This window comes from Apis cerana, linkage group LG11, assembly GCF_029169275.1.
Source record: "Apis cerana isolate GH-2021 linkage group LG11, AcerK_1.0, whole genome shotgun sequence".
NCBI lineage: Eukaryota > Metazoa > Arthropoda > Insecta > Hymenoptera > Apidae > Apis > Apis cerana.
In genome coordinates this window covers 10,189,837-10,209,419 of record NC_083862.1, presented here as the reverse complement: position 1 = coordinate 10,209,419, position 19,583 = coordinate 10,189,837, and the positions used below count along the sequence as shown (strand labels likewise).

At 24.0% G+C, this 19,583-nt stretch overlaps 3 protein-coding genes across 10 annotated transcripts; 2 read left to right on the top strand and 1 right to left on the bottom strand.

Annotated features, from left to right (window-relative positions):
- The first annotated feature begins 512 nt into the window (after window positions 1-512).
- Window positions 513-12,399, top strand: LOC107997726 (mitogen-activated protein kinase kinase kinase 10). Of its 5 annotated transcripts, XM_062081744.1 has the most exons (16): window positions 517-707; window positions 781-1,015; window positions 1,217-1,434; window positions 1,563-1,903; window positions 2,097-2,277; window positions 2,381-2,529; window positions 2,614-2,786; window positions 2,940-2,960; window positions 3,171-3,417; window positions 3,520-3,639; window positions 4,177-4,374; window positions 5,812-5,841; window positions 8,122-8,533; window positions 8,711-9,046; window positions 9,114-9,540; window positions 9,618-9,757. In XM_062081744.1, the coding sequence occupies exons 1-16, from the start codon at window positions 517-519 to the stop codon at window positions 9,630-9,632; spliced, it is 3,294 nt and encodes a 1,097-aa protein (XP_061937728.1). In that variant the 3' UTR covers window positions 9,633-9,757. The 5 variants fall into 5 exon arrangements, with proteins under 5 accessions (XP_061937727.1, XP_061937728.1, XP_061937723.1 ...); XM_062081739.1 differs by having other exon boundaries at window positions 9,114-9,968; XM_062081740.1 differs by lacking the exon at window positions 2,940-2,960 and having other exon boundaries at window positions 9,114-9,968.
- Window positions 7,374-19,575, bottom strand: LOC107997696 (ATP-dependent DNA helicase DDX11). 4 transcript variants are annotated; one of them, XR_009831894.1, is made up of 10 exons: window positions 18,886-19,575; window positions 18,323-18,799; window positions 17,711-18,246; window positions 17,376-17,599; window positions 16,951-17,130; window positions 16,675-16,890; window positions 16,389-16,575; window positions 12,433-12,535; window positions 8,930-11,320; window positions 7,374-8,844 (listed from the first exon to the last, which is right to left on the bottom strand). XR_009831894.1 is itself a non-coding variant. In XM_062081746.1 (8 exons), the coding sequence occupies exons 1-8, from the start codon at window positions 19,560-19,562 to the stop codon at window positions 12,519-12,521; spliced, it is 2,514 nt and encodes an 837-aa protein (XP_061937730.1). In that variant the 5' UTR covers window positions 19,563-19,575; the 3' UTR covers window positions 12,343-12,518. The 4 variants fall into 4 exon arrangements, 3 of the variants coding, with proteins under 3 accessions (XP_061937730.1, XP_061937729.1, XP_061937731.1); XM_062081746.1 differs by lacking the exons at window positions 7,374-8,844; window positions 8,930-11,320 and having other exon boundaries at window positions 12,343-12,535; XM_062081745.1 differs by lacking the exons at window positions 7,374-8,844; window positions 8,930-11,320; window positions 12,433-12,535 and having other exon boundaries at window positions 15,847-16,575.
- On the top strand, window positions 14,020-16,214 carry LOC107993568 (galactose mutarotase). The gene is made up of 9 exons (XM_017050065.3): window positions 14,020-14,163; window positions 14,245-14,424; window positions 14,532-14,680; window positions 14,757-14,984; window positions 15,038-15,202; window positions 15,341-15,441; window positions 15,566-15,671; window positions 15,746-15,952; window positions 16,017-16,214. The coding sequence occupies exons 1-9, from the start codon at window positions 14,094-14,096 to the stop codon at window positions 16,107-16,109; spliced, it is 1,299 nt and encodes a 432-aa protein (XP_016905554.2). The 5' UTR covers window positions 14,020-14,093; the 3' UTR covers window positions 16,110-16,214.
- Window positions 19,576-19,583: the final 8 nt, after the last annotated feature.

The window sequence follows — 19,583 nt, the reverse complement described above, 5'->3', positions numbered from 1 at the left end:
CGAGCTTTTTTCTACTCTTCTCAGATTTTTTCTTTAGCGCTTCAAATAGGAATATGGTCTATAAAAAATTACAAGATATTTGCCGCTTTATTGCCGGACTCACGAATCAAAATGCCGGTCATCATTAAAGTGTTTTTATGCAAGGGGTGTTAGTGGTGGTAATGATCACCTCTTCTCACCCCACATTTTTCTCGTAAAATTTGTGCATATAATTAAATTATTGTCAAAGTATTCAATAATTAGTTTAAATTCGTGTATTAACTATATTTTTAGAAAAAACATGTATAAAATGAACGTGAAATGTGTAAAATGTGTAGTGTTGAAAAAATAATATAAAGTGGATATTAGATTTTCATCATTTCTTATACATGCTTTTTTAGCTTTTTTATGTTGAACTAATATTCAAAGTGTTTTATGTTATTTGTGATTTTATTGATAAAATATTACGTTAAGATTATAAAACAAGAAGGTATTTAATTTCCAAAAAGGAAAAGATTAAGAAGAGTGTGAAGCCATATGCCGCCAGCCGGGCTATCGGCAAGAGGCTTGTCTACCTTGATGGACCACGGACAACCAGATGCTCGTCATCGGAGCGAGCGATTTTTATTTCATTCAGAGAATGGATCCTCTAATTCTCATAGTCCTAATACAACCAATTCATCTCCACGATATCAACATAATAATAGAACAAATAATCATTCCACAAGGTATAAAGAATAATAAAGATATGTGCATGAATTTATGAAAGAATATATTTTATATAAGTTTTATATATTTCAGTTACGGATACTTGTATGGGCATACATCTAGTAACAATATGTCTGATAGTAGTGTTTCTGATACACATAGTGGTGGTACAGCAAGAACTGTTTCTCAACAGACTAGTCCATCTCATGGTACACATTCCTCTTCTCAATCACGACAAGACAATAGTTCAACAATTTTCACAGCATTATTTGATTATATTGCCCAAGGTGAAGATGAATTATCTTTACAAAGAGGTGAAACAGTTGAGGTAAGTTATTTTTATTATAAATACATATAAATTTAAATTATTCTTTATTAGAATGTCAAAATATATATATATATGTATTTATATGTATATATATATATATATATATATATGTATATATATGTATATTTGTGTATATACAAATATATACATATATATATATATATATATATATGTGTGTGTATATTTTATTCTATACATTAGGTCTTATCTAAGGATTCAAAAATCTCAGGTGATGAAGGATGGTGGACTGGTAAAATCCATGGAAAAGTTGGTATTTTTCCAGCCAATTTTGTTGCAGAAGCAGAAAGTATCGATCAAGTCTCATCGGTAATTGATAAAGTTCAACCAGTTGAAATTGATTTTGAAGAATTACAGTTAGAAGAAGTGATTGGAGTTGGTGGATTTGGAAAAGTTTATAGGTATAATTTAATTTTATAATATTTTTGATATATACATATATTATTAATATATTAAGTATAATTATTATTATATTATAGTATATTAAGTATATAATTCTTTAGAACAATAATGCTTTATGATATTTTAGAGGATTTTGGCAAAAACATGAAGTGGCTGTGAAAGCAGCCCGTCAAGATCCAGATGAAGAACCAAGTGTTACATTAGAAAATGTTCGACAAGAAGCTAAGTTATTTTGGTTATTGAAACATGAAAATATTGTGCAATTAGAAGGAGTTTGTTTAAAAATGCCAAATATGTGTCTCGTAATGGAATATGCACGAGGTGGTAGTTTGAACAGGGTTCTTAGTGGTAGAAAAATCAGGCCTGATGTACTTGTTGATTGGGCAATACAAATTGCTCGTGGCATGGATTATCTTCATAATAAAGCACCTATAAGTCTTATTCATAGAGATTTAAAAAGTTCCAATGGTAAGAGAAAATTTAATTTAAAATTTTTTTTTTATAAAAATTTATTAAATATTATGTGTATATATGTATATATATATATATATATATATATATATATATGTACATACACACACAAATTATTCATATATATATATATGTATGTATGTATGTATGTATGTATATTAAAATAATATATTATTTTCATTGATAATAGTGTTATTGAGTGAGCCTATAGAAAATGATGATCTACAATATAAAACTTTAAAAATAACAGACTTTGGACTAGCAAGGGAAGTTTATAAAACAACTCGCATGTCGGCAGCGGGCACATATGCTTGGATGGCACCAGAGGTTATTAAAAAGAGTACTTTCAGTAAAGCCAGTGATGTTTGGAGGTCAGTTTTATATCTCCTATGTTACTCATGTTGTGTAACTATTATAATTAAATAAAATATATCTTCTTATATTAATACTCTAAATATATATCTACATATCTAGCTATGGAGTACTTTTATGGGAACTTTTAACTGGTGAAACACCTTATAAAGGAATAGATGCTTTAGCAGTGGCATATGGAGTTGCAGTAAATAAGCTTACATTGCCCATTCCATCAACTTGTCCTCAACCTTGGAGATTTTTAATGGAAGGTGTATAAATTTATAATCATTTATACTTTAAAATGTAAAATGTCTTAATTTATATAAATTTTAAAATAAAAATTAACTTTTTAGCTTGTTGGGCATCTGATAGTCATTCAAGACCAGGATTTGCAGAAATTTTAGTAGCATTAGATGAAGTACGTAGTGCATTTGCAGCAACACCACATGAATCATTTCACACAATGCAAGAAGATTGGAGACTTGAAATTGAACAAGTTCTTCATGGATTGCGCATGAAGGAAAAGGTATCTAAATCTGAAATTTTGTTAAATATGAATAACAAAAAATATAACAACAATTAATATTATGATTATAATTTGTGCAAGTATGGCATGTTTATTATTATTTATATCAATATAAATAATATTTATAATCCTTCTTTTAAATGCTATGCAAAGGCATGCCGTTCATTAGAAGAGGTAAGATAATGTATAAATAAAGTTATTGAATTATTTTTATTTCAAGCAAAAAATATAAAATATATTTACTGCTATAAATTTTTATTTATTAAAATATTAAAAAATTTGTTAATAAATTTGTTAAAAATCGTTTATGACAATTTATTAAAATTATCAAACAAATCATATATTATTATAGTATATAGTATTTTTTTTATGTTTATATACTAGGAACTGCGCTGTAGAGAAGAAGAATTAACAAAAGCACAAGTTCAGCAACGACAACATGAAGAAAACTTAAGGCAGCGAGAACAAGAATTAGCTGCTCGAGAAATAGATTTATTAGAGCGTGAACTTACTGTAATGATAATTCAACAACAAAATACTCCTACACCAAACAAAAGACGTGGAAAATTCAAAAAATCAAGATTAAAATTAAATAAAAAAGAACCAGGAAGTAATATAAGCGCTCCTTCCGGTAAATATGTTATATTGTAATTTGTTTGTAATAATATTATATAAAATTTTAAATAGTTTAATTATAAAATTAAATAATATTTTTATTTTTTTTATTATATAGATTTTCGTCATACAATAACTGTTCAACATACAGCATTAGATCGAGGAAAGGTTCGAAATCCATCAAGACCTAATAGTCCACCAGGCTCACCTAGTATTCCAAGACTTCGTGCAATTGCATGTAAGTATTTTGTTTTTGAGATTTTTAATAATATATAATTTCAATCAATAATGAATGATTGGTTTTGCTCTCAAATATTTTTTTTAATTATTTTTTTAATTTAATATTTTCAAAAAATTTGAATTATAATGTTTGTGCTTTGTAGATACATTGTATTAATTTAATGTTAATTTTTATTAGCATGGTGTGAATAATTTGAATATATTTTTATATATTTTATATAATTATTATCATTTAATATATATAATTAAAAAGAAGAATATGTTATAATATTTTTTTGTTTAATGTTATAATATTTTAAAAAATAAATTTTTTATTTTTAAGAAATTTTTTTATGAAAGTATTTTTTAAAATGAAAATAACTTTTTAATGAAAATTTTATAGATCTCTATTAATAAATCTTATAATCTATTTTAATCAATCTCATAAAACACCTTTATCTTTTTGAAGTGTACAGATATTTTAAAAGAGTTTAGGGTAAAAGGGAAACTTAGTATTGTAGTGAGTAGCGTTTTGTTTTTTGTCTTCCATCTTTAGTACCAGCAGATGGAGTAAAGGGTAAGACTTGGGGGCCATCAACACTTCACCAACGCGAACGTGGGGCTATTATCACGCAACCACCAAATCCCGCATCTCCAGGTGGCAAGCGATGGTCTCGTTCTGCTCCAGATCTAGAAAAGACACCCCTACGTACCGCTCTGTTGGCACATCGTTCCCCGCTTCTTCAAGAAATAGGTAACCCCTCCTCCAGAAAGTTGTATTCCTCAGCAAATAATTTGATAGACAATCAACCAGGATTTAGTTATAACATTCCAGAAAATTCTAACAACATTATTATACAGAATACAAGCTGTCCACCTTGTAATGAAGACTCGGTTATTGTGGACAATGATATTTATGAATCTGTAGTTTTACATAACAAATCAGCAAATAGTCTTAAAACTCAATTTTCGGATGACCATTTAGTCATGGATAATTATTCAAAATCCATAGTTCGAAATATTTCAAAAACTTCACTTTCTAAATGTCAAAAGCATGTGATCGGTGATTGGGAACACTCGTATTCTTCAAATTTTGTACAAAACGTAGCATCTAGTTTGGTTGGCACTGCGAAACGTGTGAAAAACAAAAAACGCGAAAGAAGTAAATCAAAAGAATCGAGACGTAGAGATAGTTCAGAATCACGATTAGCTGCTTTCGCTGATTTCTTTCGTTCTCCTTCTGGATCAAGAAAAAGTTCTTTAAATTCTTCACATAGTACAGAACAAAAAAATTCTGTTACTATAAAAATTAACGATATAGATGGATTAGAATCAAGCCCTGAAAATTCTATAGGTAAGAAATTTCACCATAAATCCAGAATTTCTAAAAGTCCATTGAGAGTTTTTAATAAAATGAAGGCTTGGGGAAGTCGAGATGCTCTTGATGATAAAACTACTGGTGTTAAAGTAGAATATAGTGTTCTAGACAATACTATATCTATACCACAATTTTCGACATATTTTGCAATTCCGCAATCACGACGTGATTCCGATCAAAATAGTGCAATGCCTAAATTTTTAACTGCTAATTCTCGAGAAGGCATAGACTTCGAAAGTCTTGAATCAGAACTTTGTAATTTTGATTCAGAACATTCAAATGATAGTTCCATTTCAAAAAATTCTTTAGGTTTGTTTTCAGATAATAAATGCAAAAAATCTCCTACCTCTTTTGATTGTGTTACCGATATATCAGATATATGTTTAAAACAATGCACTTCTCAAGTAGATCAAAGTTTTATTTTAAATTCCTCTTTAAGTAAAAAATCGAAAAGTAATGAATATTTACGTAATTGTGAAAAAGATCATGTTGATAAAATTAATTCAGTTATACATACATCTGGATATGTACAAGATTATGAATGTCAAAATTCACAAATTAATTTTAGAGGAAAGAAAAATTCAATTGAATCTTTTCAAGATATTTCTTCACATAAAAGTTCTGAAGATATAAATTCAATTATTTATGATTCACTTAAGACTTCTATTGCCGAAAAATTTTTAAAGAAAAATGATAAATAATTGCATTTCACAAAGATAAAGATGTGTACATCACTCTTAAACGCGTTTCACGAGAATATCTTCTTTCTGTTTTATATGTTTTAGTAACAGTCCTATATTTTCTTTACCACAGGCCTTTCAGAGGAAAGCATCTATCCCACTCGTAAGTCTCTTTATATTGCTGTGCAATTGTTTCACATTTTATAGGAGACTTAGTTTTTCTTCTATATCACTAGCCAATATTTTTTTTTTTTTTTTTCCATTATTAAAAGATCTCAGATGGATAGTGCCTTTTTATGTTTATATTTTCTTTCCTTTTTTTTCTTTTGCTAAATATTTATGTAGTTTGTGCTTAAAGTTATTTTGATTGAAATGCATGAATATGCAATTTAATTAAATTTCTTATATTTTCTGATTATCTAAGAATTAGTTCTATTTTTAGCAATAGGTGTACAGTTGCAAACATTTAATAATAAACTGTTTTCCTTTTTTATGTTGATAGTGTGTTTAAGATTATTTTATTCTGTTGAATTTTTGGAATGGTACATATTATTGGTATGTATCTTAAAAGGAATATTTTTTAATTTTATCAAAAATCAAATAAAAAAAGTAAAATTTGTTTCATCTGCATAAATTAATAGTTTAATTAATTAATGTTAATCAATGTTTATTAAATACAAATGTCTATCAAATTACATAATAGATATATTATGTTAGAATATTTTAATAAAGGGTAGCCAATATCCTACAATAATCTAAAAACTATTTATCCTAATTTAAATTGATAAAAACTTCGTACTTTAAACTGTAATTTAATAAAATATATATAAAGAGTAAATGCAATCTTTCTGGTGTTGGTTCTTTTCTGATGTTATCTGGAGTATATAACATTCTAACAAAGCAGAGCTAACAGCCTCTTACTATATAAAAGAAATCATGTGCTTTTGCCACTACAATAAAAAATTCTATATTAAAATTGTTCTTTTCATTTAGTGGCGTTTATGAAAAAGTGTGTTTTTTGCATAATTGTATTCCAGAAATTAAAATAAAATTAAGTTAAAGTCATAAGATTTATGCAAAATATCATGTTTTAATTGTAAAAGTAGAGTTTGGAGTTGTATCTTTTTCTTTATTGCTTTATTCGCATCTAAATCAATTCACATTTTGTTAACTATTCAGCCTAATTTAACAGCGATTTCATTTTTGTATTATCATAGATTTTTGATATTTTTTAGATTCAGAAATTTTGCACATTTTACATACGACACATGGAGCGACATGCACACTTGTATTTAGAAATAGAAATTTTTTCAATAAAACCTTTTCAGTTGGACACATTGAATTTTGTTTTTTCGTTTTCTGAATTTTTACGCTCGGTTTGTGGTAATATTTATGGTATTAAATGATATTATGATAAATGAATATTGAGTGTATTTTAATTATTATATTGATAAGCATTTTAGCTAAATTATAATACATTTATTTTGATTAATTTATCAATTAAAAATTAAATAAGGAAAAAATTATAAAATGTTTTATTATTTATTTTTTATATATATTAATTTTTTATATAACCAATAATCGAGCGTAAAAGAATCCTTCTGCATGCTTCCAGTAGGATCCTAACTATTAAGGCCATCTGGGTTTGGTCTTGTTTACCATAAAATTCCAATCTTATGTGTAACAAATACACCATTCAATTTTCAATATTTTTATTTTATTCAATTATAAAATATTCAATATAAATAATTATTCAATATAAAATATAATAATTATATTTTCAATATTTTTTACATATTATTATTGAAGAAATAAAATTGATAATATATTATAATAAATAGTAAGTAAGAAAACAGCATTCTAAACTGAATAAAAAAGAAAAAATGAAAAAAAAGAAAAGCAAAAATTGTATAGAGTAAAATTAATTAAGATTAGTTATTATTTTAAAAATAATTTTTATTTCCTTTTTTTATATTTTATTTAATTTTTAAAATTTCAAAATGTATAATATATTTACTTTTATGATATGGGTTTTATGCGTTTAACATGTATTTTAAATAATAATGTACAAGCTTTTTGAAAATATTGATAATAAAATATAGTTTAAATTTGTGGCATGTATTATTTTAATATAATGCACGTAATATGTTGTGCTTATACACATAAATTATTATGAATAATATAATAACAAATAAGCATGTTATAACTTTAATACTAAGCTGTTTAATCTAAATTTAATACAAAAAATATACAATATTTATAAGAGATTTGTAAAATTTGTGTATGAAGGTAAGAAATTAAAAATAATACTATCTTGATATAATATCTTGATATTTGATATTATAGAAAGGAAAGTAAAAATTTTTATCATATTTTATAATTATAAGTACATAATTTTTAAAAATATACCATTATTATTGTAGAAATTTGATTATTTTTGTAGACTATACAACTTTACCACCTGATCTCTCAACTGATTGGATAACATCAGATTATCCTTTGAAGCCTGGATTAACTGGACCTTACATTATGCCAATGCCTGTACCAATGCCAACTCTTTACAATGGAGAAATGAAAAAGCCAAAGTTAAGTGTAATAGAATTGGTTTTATATAATATCGCAGCTATGTTAGCTGGAGTAGCTACTGGATATGATGTAAGAATGTCAAACATATCTCCAATTCATCCAAGATTATATCCACGACTTGGTGAATGTGAAGATGAACCTCCACGATGGTGGTTTCAAACAGATACTGGATCAAATCGTAATTCCAGTTATCTTGGACCTGATTATGAATTTAGTTCAAGTAGTGGTTATCCCCATAATACATACCATGGACCAGCTAGGCATTACAGGTATGAAATTATATTAAATTTGTAATTATATTTTTTTTTACATAATTTATTAGATTTATATACTTATATTATATATACATTTATTATATTATATTTATATATTTATAAATATAAATATAATAAAATGTATGTAATGTAAAATGTAATATATATATTAAAAATAAAATATTATTACAGACCATTTTTAAGCAACATGGGTGGTATAGCACCTGGTCTTCCACCTAGTGTGATACCTGATAAACCTCTAAGATTTACTGATTCACCACAACATTATGCAAGCAATACAAGTTCTAATGCACCAACACCAAGCCCTAGAAGAAAAAGTAGCAGCACTAGTAATGAAGATATATATATACATGATACTGGAAGGGTTGATCGAATGGAAAGAGTACCAACAATATATATGGGCAATGTTGCTCCCTTTCCAGATTATGGACCTCCAGTATATACAGTTGTTCCACCAGAATATTATAGATCACCAGAACCAACATATTTTGTACCTACAGATTATCAGTAAGTTCATTAATATTAAATAAAAATAAACAATTTTTATTATAAATACTAATTTTTTTTCCTTTAGTGATAGAATGCTTGAGTGTTCTGAATTTCCACATGCTTATGATAATCCAAGCAGTATAAATAGTCCAGCTCGACCAATGTCAAGACTTCCTTCATATACTCATCATCGTACCTCATCAAATGTATCAAATGCGAGTACATCGAGTCAAAGTAACATTAATCCAACATTTCGTTTAGAAGATGAGGATGATTATTCCTTATATTCACCTGGACATTATTATCAACGATCTTCAAATATTGTTTCAAATGTTGGAACATATAGTCCTAGTATGCTTAATCATGAATATGGTTCTCAACTGTTGACGCGTCAGAATTCGCACGATTCGAATTCAAATTCTGGAGAAAGACCCAGTAATTTAGAAGTAGTTAGTCGATTACGGTCAAGTTTAAAACGATCCAATTACTCGTATAATTCACCAAATAAAAGCGTAAGTAAAAATAATTCAGGTTCGGGTACTCCAACAAATCCTACTCCACCAGATTCTCTAACTTCAGAGGATTCAAGTTATGTTTCAGCTAAGGATAGTCAAATTTCTATAAGTAGAGTTCGATTTTCTCCAGTAACATTTGATCGAGATGGAGTGAACATTTCGCGTGAACATAGAGAAACATTACTTGATATTCCTGTACATGGACAAAATCAAGATGTTACCGTGCCGTTGCAAGCTAATCGACGGATAAATAGAAATAGAAAACCAAGTATATCTGAATTAGAGAGAGAATTTTTATCATAGCATTGGCTTATTTAAAATGACAGATGATTAGGAATTCAAAAAGTTTTGTCAATCTTGAAAGTAACACTCAATTTACAATCACATGAATCAAACAATTTATGGTATGGCAGAAATTTATCAAATCATAATTAGAAAATACAGCGATGCACGTTGTCAAAGCACTGCCTCCTGCAAAACATTTTATCATGTATTAATATTGAACATCAAATGCAGTAAGAATATAACATTCCATATACTGAGACATTCTTATAAAAGACTCTTGTATTCAATTAGACTGTTTTTAATTTAATAAAGAACTGACATGTCTCATGTATATTTTGTAGAAATAATATAAATATCAAGATAATTCTTGTATTGATCATTCAATACTACACAATATTTTTAAATTATATTTTATGTATTATAAATATTTTATTCATACATTCCGCACATCCTGCATCTGCTGTTAGTATTTAGTATATTTAAATATTATATATTTCTATTATTTGCATGAATACTTGAAAAACTATAAAAAAGAATAAATATTTTAATTCAAATATTCTGAAAAATATATATAAAATCCTATATATTTGTTATATTATGCAATTTAAAATGGTATTAACTTCTTTTTCAGAATATTAAAAATTAAATTCTATATTTGTTTGTCTAATATCATCTTAGAGAAATGAGACTTTGTTGTTCCTTTAGTTTTACAACTGTCTGCTCATATTTATTACAGATATTAATAATCATAATTTACATTCCATCAAAATTTTTGTGACTGAAAAAAATAATTGTTGAAACTAATTATATATTGCAATGAGTAAAATGAAACATATAATCAGGAAAACATTGTTGATTATTTAACAAGATTATTTATCATTTTTTTAAATATTACTTTGTGACAATATGTATAAATATATACTTGTAGAATAATTTTATATACAATAGATTGTAGGAACCTTTCCTAAAGACACAATGTTTTCCTGTATATGCTTAGTATGAAACATCTGTAATTGATAAGAATTGTATAATAGATATACGTTTTCTTTGATATTAAATTATCAAATTCGTATATTATTTTATTAACTTTAATCTTTATACCATGGCACTAGATACAAATGTGAAAAGTTTGTACAGTAGCAATTTTAATGCATTTGTAAGCTACTAGTGTGATAGCTTTAATTTAGTATGCCATGTGCAGTTAAAATAATATTTCTTTTATAAAAATAATATTGAAATGATTGGAATATATGTAGAAAAATATTTAACATATTTATAAGTTCATTTATAAATTATATTAATCATCTAATGTGTGATATACTTATAAAAATTTTTGAACAAGGACACTCCATATACATAATCACTATTGTACATACAAGTACATATTGGATAGTTATTGTTTGCTTAACAATGTAATAATGATCAATACATTCCTTTATATTGATTATGTAAAGTATGTAATTTTTCTTGAAATTTTAAATGCATGAGTGCCCTAGAAATAATTTTGTATTTATTTAAAATATTAATAGATAATCAAAATATTGGATATTATATCAAATTTGTTTCTATTTTCTATTATTTGAATGGAAAATAAAAATGAAATTAATTTATAAAATCCTTTATTTTGATTTATATTTCGTATTTTAATTTGTAAAAAAAAATCGACTTAAATTTGATTTTGATATATGCATGTTAATTGATTTTATAACAAATAACTAACATATGATTTAGATTAAATTTACAAATGCTAATCAAAACTTATTTACATGTTGCATATATTCTACGCCGCATATTTTATGGAATCAAAATAATTCATTTATTTTTTGACCTCAGAATGTAAAATATGAGAAAAGAACAAATTTTTATTTCAAAACTGTTTTTATAGTAATATCTTGAATAATAATCAGTATTGTAGAATATGTCTTAATGTATATAAATATTGTGGAAAAAAAGAAAAAAAACTTTGAAGAAGTATTTTTTTAATCATTTTTATATAATTTTTAAAATATCATATCAATTTGCTTTACGTAAATCTTATATTAAAATCTTATATTTTAATATATTTTTTTATCAACTTAAAAAATATTTTAAAATTTCTTTTTAGTAATAAAATTTTTTTAAAATTAATTAATTACAAAAAATATATTTAAATATTAAAAAAAATATATTTAATATATTAAGTTAGTTCTTGTATATCAATTCATTAGTTGTATTTTTATATACTTTTTCAAAGTTTTTCAAAGATTTTCAATTTGTGAAATCTTATATATAATAAAAAATAATTAAACAGTTGACTGAAATATTTATGATATTATTGAAGACCTATAGAATAAATATTTCATGGATATGCCTTTCTATGTTGTACAAAGATATATTGCGGTGCTAGTATCATGTACTTAATACATTAAGAGAGATAAAAAAGTTGAAAATGCTTCCAAAACAATTGAAAAATATTTAATGAAATCTTAGAATGCTAATATCAATATTCTCTCTCTCTCTCTCTCTCTCTCTCTCTCTCTCTCTCTCTCTCTCTCTCTCTCTCTCTCTCTCTCTCTCTCTCTCTCTCTTTCTCTCGTTAATAATAATTAATAATAAATTACTTACCAAGTGTAATATTAGGCAACTATAAATTATAAATGATGTAATGGCGTTCAACCGCCGTCAGTGCTAGTCTAAGCTATATTTATTTTTTATATAAGTTCTTTACCTGAAAATAAGAAAAATCCAGTTTTATATTTTATCAAAATCCATTTATAGATATGTTTTGTTGATTAGAAATAACATATATGAAGAAACATTGTTCAGAATAACTATATAAATAATATAATTTTATATTTGCAATAAATACTTTAAATCATATGTTATAAAACTTAATTTATAAATATAAAATCATTATTTTTTTAAAAAATTAAATTTCTTTATTTAAACAACATAATATTAAAAATATTATTATATATTAACATAATATTATTGTTATTTTGAATATGTTTCTTTCAAAACTTAAAATGTAAATATTTTCTTGTTGAAATTATGCATGCTGCTTATAAATAATAATTTGTACAATAACATGATTGACCAAGACGATAATTATGAAACAAGCGTATTTTTTATGTACACAAAATACACAAAATTGTGGTATCTACTTTATTATATATATTTACATTTATTTGTTGCAAAATATGATAAACAATTCTAATATTTTTAATTAATTAATTTGAAAATTATTGATATTGAGGAGTTTATCATAGTTTTATTAGAAATTTTTGATTATTCAATATTTATATATAAAATTAATTTTGTGTCAGTATTGTTTTATAATATGTGAACTTATAAGACGTAGAATGTACTGCAACCCGTAAATCCGTATGATGATTTATTTAAATTTTAAATTACTCTGTAGTTATAAGAATATTACTAATAAGCTAAGTGCAATGTGTTCCACATGTATTTAAGTAACAAGTGACTGCTTTGGTGTGCGCCTTAAAGTAATATAATGCAAAATCCAAAGCTTGAGGAAGGAATCTTTGATGTAATATAACTCTAACAGTTGTACGAAGATGTAGAAATTTCAAAGAATTTTCTGCGATGGATATAGTTTGCCAAACAAAGATATATTGGACACTGCATAATCAGTAATATATATAAAAAAATAAAAAATTAAATGATACAATATTACAAAAAAATATCAGATTTATTATAAAAAATTATAGAGAAAAATAATTTCGTTAAAAAAAATGCAATAAAAAATATTGTCTTCGATTTTTTACTTAACAAATTTAAATGTAATAAAATATGAAAATATGAAAATTGAATGGGAAATGTATTAATGCGGTGTCTGATTTGCACTATAAATTCATGTATTTTTCCAAGCATTGTACATTATTCTATAAATATTAATTATATAAATTATAAATAGTAATTGGAATATATATTATATTATTTACTATAATTATTGTAACATTAAAGCATCACAAATTGTAGATGATGCCTTATTATTATTAATAAATCATTTAAAATAATAGCAAAAATATATATAAATATTATTTTTTTATTATATTTTTATAGTAGAAAATGCTTTTGTTTGAATGTTAAAAAATGATTTTCTATTGTCTAAACAAAAAAGAAATTCAATGAAATACTTTAAATTTTTTTATAGTAGTGAAAGAAAAGTAAAATTATTGTTTTAATGTAAATTTATTATTATTATTTTATTAAATAAGATATTATTTAAATATATATAATATTGCAGTATTATATCATTAAATATGGATTTTCATGCTTGCAATTGCAAAAATGTAACAATTACAGAAGGAATATTTGGAGAAATTTGGATTGGTAAACTGATTAATGAGATTTTTATTTTAACAAAACTAATATAATATAACATTTAAATTGATAATAAATTATTGTAATTAGATGATAGAGATCAAATTTTATCTGATGTTATACCAAAAACGATAAAATCATATACTATGGTGAATACTAATCGAATGGAAATTGTTATTATTACCTGGGGTGCTACAATTGTATCTTTAAAATGTCCAGATAAATATGGATATTCTGCTGATATTGTTCTTGGTTTTGATAATATAAAAGGTATAATTTTATTATTAATTTATAATTGTAATAATAATTCTATTATTACAATAATAACAATAATAATAATATTAAATAATACAATAATTAAAATATAACTATTACAGGATATACAAATCCTGTAACAAATCCATTTATTGGTTGTATACTAGGCAGATGTGCAAATCGTATTAAAAATGGACATATTACTATTAGAGGCAGAGATTATGAATTAACAAAAAATGATTTTAATGGAAAACATCATTTACATGGAGGAGTATTAATTAATTACATCACATATTAATATATAAATAAAAGCAATAATAATTTTATTATTTGTATATTTTCACTAGACAAATGGATTTGGTCGTAAAATTTGGGATTCATACATTGCTGGATGTTCAGTTGTTATGAGTTATTTAAGTCAAGATGGTGAAGAAGGCTATCCAGGTGCAGTGTTAACTACAATAAGATTTAAATTGACTTCAGATAATAAGCTTGATATTTGTATGAGAACAACAACTTCAAAACCAACAATAGTGAATTTATCACATGGATCTATGTTTAATTTAGCTGGACATGTAAGTAATATTTTCTTAAACATATATTTGATTAAATAAATAAAATATAATAGGATTCTGGAGAAGCTGAATTGAGAAAACATAAAGTACTACTGAATTGTGATCGATGGACATTTGCGGACTATACAGATCCAATTCCAACAGGTGCTATACGTGGAGTAGGTGGAACAGTAATGGATTTTCGAATACCTAGAATTCTAGGAGAATATATGGAAAAGGTATAAAATTATAATATATAAAATTATAATATTAAACGAATAATATATAAATAATGTTAATATTTTTTAAAATAGTATTGAATCTTATTTATTATTTATCAAATATTATTCTTAAATCTTATTTTTCAATTTTGTCAGGTACCACCTGGAGAAGGTTATGATCATAATTTGTGTGTTACAAAAAGTGGACAATCTGGTAGCTCATTTGTAGCCAAAGTATGGCATGTAAAAAGTGGGCGGTACATAAATCAAATATATTAATTACTTATTATTAGATATATATTTAAATATTAATAATAATAAATAAATATATATTAAATATATATTTTAAATATATTGATATTGATATTTATTGATATTTAGTGCTTTAGAAATTTATTCAGATCAACGTGGAGTACAATTTTATACTGGAGGTCGTTTACCACCTCAAATTAGTCCAGAACTTTTACCTACATATGAATTATTAGAAGTAAATTAATATTTTAATTAATTCTCATCTTATTCATTTAAATATTATGAAATTAATTTAATAATATTATGTAGGATATTGGGGAAATTGAAGAAAATGATGAACTATATAAAAGTGATTATGAAGATGAAGAAGAAGAAATGAAAATTGAAAAACAATATAAAAAAATAATAACTGTGCCTAAAAAAATAGAATTTATTTTGGGAAAAAATGGAGCTCAATATAAAAAGTATAGTGCTTTCAGTATCCAACCACAAAATTATCCTAATGCAATCCATTATGTGAGTATTTTTTGCAAATAATTTTTCTTAGATAAGAATTAATAAATGAAATAAATTTTTTCAGTCACATTTTCCATGTTCTATATTATATCCTGGTCAAGTTTATTATCATGATCTGACATATAAATTTGAAGTGCATCTTGCAAATTATATGTAATATAATCAAATCTTTATATTTGTATTAATTCTTATTGTTTTATAAATTTTATATAATTTAAATGTTATTCAAAAATATTTCTAATAAAAGTTTTTTCTAAAATTATACTATTAATATAATATTATATAATATTAATATTAATATTATATAACTAATAATATATAAAATATATTTTTTATGTTATGTATTTATTGTTATATTTCTATTTTTGTCATTTTTTTTTATCAAAGTTAATTTTCTTTTTATTAAAAAATTTAGCTAAAATGCCAATCATACTACCAAAAGTTTTGTGAATTATTAATGTACGTTGAATCCAATGTGGTAATACTTTAGTTTTATGAATATATCGTTTATCTAATAATATTACTGTTGAATAATCATTAATATGTCTAATAGCTCTTCCAATGCATTGATTTACTGCTTTCATGCATGAATTTTCATAGAAGTTTTGACCAGCATCTGGTTTCTAATAAAAAAAGAAAAAAAAATATAAATTAAAAAATAAATATGTATAATATTAATCAAGATTCTTTGTTATAATAAAGAAATAAAATAAAATACATACAATATTTTCATTTAAATATTTCATTTTTTCTTGTAATTCTAATGATTTGATATTAGGATAAGGCATTCCTACAACTATAATACATCTTCCTAAATCATCAGAAAAGTTTAATCCTTCACTTAATTTACCTCCAACTACACTAAATAATAATGATCCATTTTGTGAATTTTGTGGTTGTTTTATATAAAATGAATATTGTTCCAAAATTTTATTTACCTATAATAATTAAATTTCAAATTTACACAAAAATCATACAAAAAAAAGTTTTAACATTACCTGAGAAGCTAATTTTGGTTCTCGAAGAATATGTTTCTTTGAAGAAAGTTTTGCAATAATACCAGATTTTTCTAAATGTTTATATACAAGTTCTTCAAAATTATAGGAGGGTAAAAATACTACAATACCAGCTGGTATGATATTAGTTAAATTGAGTAATGTTCTCCCTAATTCATCCAACTATTTTTTTTATAAAATATTTCATTTATTATAAATATTATTATATTTTATATAAATGTATAAATATAAAATTATAAATATATATTATAAATATAAAATTATTATATTTTATATAATTTATCATTAAAAAATAAGTTTTTATTTAATATATAATATACATATTATATATTATATATTATATAATTATATATTATGTATTATATAATATTATATAATAAAATTATTTTTAAAATTTTTATATTTACCAATTTCGTATTTTCTCGATTTTGAAAATTAAATTCAAATTCAATACCAGTTGGACCATGAGTTATAATATTGCATATTATATTTTCTTTAGGAATTACATGATCACATGAAAATGTAACAATTCTTTCTTGTGTGGCACCTGCTGCTATAAATAATTGTTCTATAAATTCATTCATTGGTGCCATTGTTCCTCCAGCTAATATTACAGCTCTAGCATCTCGAACTAATAATAATTAAAATAATATTAAAAAATTAATAAATAAAATAATTATATCAAAAATTAGATTTAAATATCATAATTAAAATAAATTATAAACTAAGTTTATCAATATACCAATATCATGAAAATGTATTGCTGGATTTAATAAAAGAAATTTCATAATACTTTGTCCAACAGTTGGACCAGGAATAACAGATATGCGTCCATCAGTAGAACAGCTTTGTAAACATTCTAAAAAGTTTACAATTGCTATTATTGGATTATTTAATTGTTCTTCATTTAATTCGATGTTTGTTATTATATCAGATTCTGTATCTTTAGTTTTAATTGAATTTAAAAATTGCTTTATACCACATGTTTTTGTATTATAATCATGAATTTTTAAATTTGTATCATATTGTTCTATGAATTGTTGTAATTTATGACATAATTGAGAATTCTTAATAAACTTCAACAATTCAAATATATTTACTGTATCAATTTCTGTCATTATTTCTTCTATTTTATATAGTTTTGGAGATATTTTTACATCTATAAAGTCATCAGGATTTGATTTTGTGGTAGCTCCCAAAATTGTTAAAAGTTTTCTCAAACAAAAATTTAATTGAGATAAGCTTAAAACATTTTTAGCTGAGAATAAATTTTGAAATCTAAAACAAATATCTTTTTAAATACTAATAAAATTTCGTAGTAATAATAATAGTTATCAAAATAAAATATATTTACCTTTTTTGATATTGACAAAGTTGGTTATAACAATGCAATAGATTTCTACCTGTAATTACAACACTATGCATTTTTTCAATAGCCTCAAGTAAATTATGAGCTTCATCAATTATTAATACATTGCCTTTCAAATTGATTCCTGAACTAATTCTAGTGTTTTTATGTAATATGGAATTGTATGGTACTAATATTAATTGGCTATATGGAATAGCTTTTCTTGATGCATAATATGTACAAGTTTTAAGATTTTCTCCTTTTTGAACAATTTCTTCAATATCTTGAATCTGTATTAAAATTTCACCTAAAAGTAAATCTTGATTTCCTGGTATAAAGGGACAACTAGTTACTATCTTTTTTCTTTTAAGATCTTTTTCATCTTTAATAGTTGTCTTTTTTCTTTGCAATTGTAAACAACATTCGTTAATTAAATTCAAATGTTTCAATTTTTTTACATTTTTATTAACACAATAATTTTGCCTAAAATTATTATGTAAATTAGGAAAAAAATTTTTTAGAAAACTTATTTTATTTTTATTTTAAAGTTATATTTATATATATAATACCTAGATGTTAATGTTACTACAGATACATTGTTTGAATAAGGACTCTTTTTGAGTTCTCCTATAAATTGAGATAATTGAGAATGAGTTCTAGAACAAAAGAAAATTTTTGTATTTTCATAAATTTCTTCTTTGTCTTCATCTTCAAAATTTTCTAAATATTCCATATCCTCTAAAAGTAATTCTTCTTCAATGTTTTCATTTTCATTGTTTTTATCAATTGAATTATCTGTTTCATCTTTTTTTTTAATAGAATTTATTATATTTTTATTTAAATTTTTTCTTTTATTATATATATTTCTAGTTATCTCTTTTAATGTATTCTTTCTTTGCTCATATTGAAAGATACTGTTTAATTTTGTTTGTAATATTTGTCGTTTGTTATTTAATTCTATCTGTTGACTTTGTACAAAAAACCAATTAACAGAAGAATCATTATATTGTTTAATTTGTTGATCAAGTTCAGAAATTGCAGTTGTTAATTGATTTTTTTGTTGTTCTTCATAATCAAGTAACCACTTTAGAGCACCACAAATAATAGACATAGATTTACCAGTACCAGTTGGACTTTCAAAAATACCTAATTTAGCATTTTCTAAACATTTATATAATTCTTTCATAAACTGATTTTGTATTAAATATGGAGAAAAGGGAAAAGGAAATTCTTCAATAGATTGCATATTACTTAAATAAGATAAAAT

Coding starts and splice junctions, on each gene's coding strand:
- LOC107997726 (XM_062081739.1), top strand. CDS start 517: ATGCCGCCAGCCGGGCTATCGGCAAGAGGCTTGTCTACCTTGATGGAC. Junction 708..780: donor ACAAATAATCATTCCACAAG/GTATAAAGAATA, acceptor TATATATTTCAG/TTACGGATACTTGTATGGGC. Junction 2,961..3,170: donor CATGCCGTTCATTAGAAGAG/GTAAGATAATGT, acceptor TTTATATACTAG/GAACTGCGCTGTAGAGAAGA.
- LOC107993568 (XM_017050065.3), top strand. CDS start 14,094: ATGGATTTTCATGCTTGCAATTGCAAAAATGTAACAATTACAGAAGGA. Junction 14,985..15,037: donor TGTTTAATTTAGCTGGACAT/GTAAGTAATATT, acceptor AAAATATAATAG/GATTCTGGAGAAGCTGAATT. Junction 15,672..15,745: donor CTACATATGAATTATTAGAA/GTAAATTAATAT, acceptor AATATTATGTAG/GATATTGGGGAAATTGAAGA.
- LOC107997696 (XM_062081745.1), bottom strand. CDS start 19,562: ATGCAATCTATTGAAGAATTTCCTTTTCCCTTTTCTCCATATTTAATA. Junction 18,800..18,885: donor GTAGTAACATTAACATCTAG/GTATTATATATA, acceptor TAATAATTTTAG/GCAAAATTATTGTGTTAATA. Junction 18,247..18,322: donor CTTTGTCAATATCAAAAAAG/GTAAATATATTT, acceptor TATTTGTTTTAG/ATTTCAAAATTTATTCTCAG.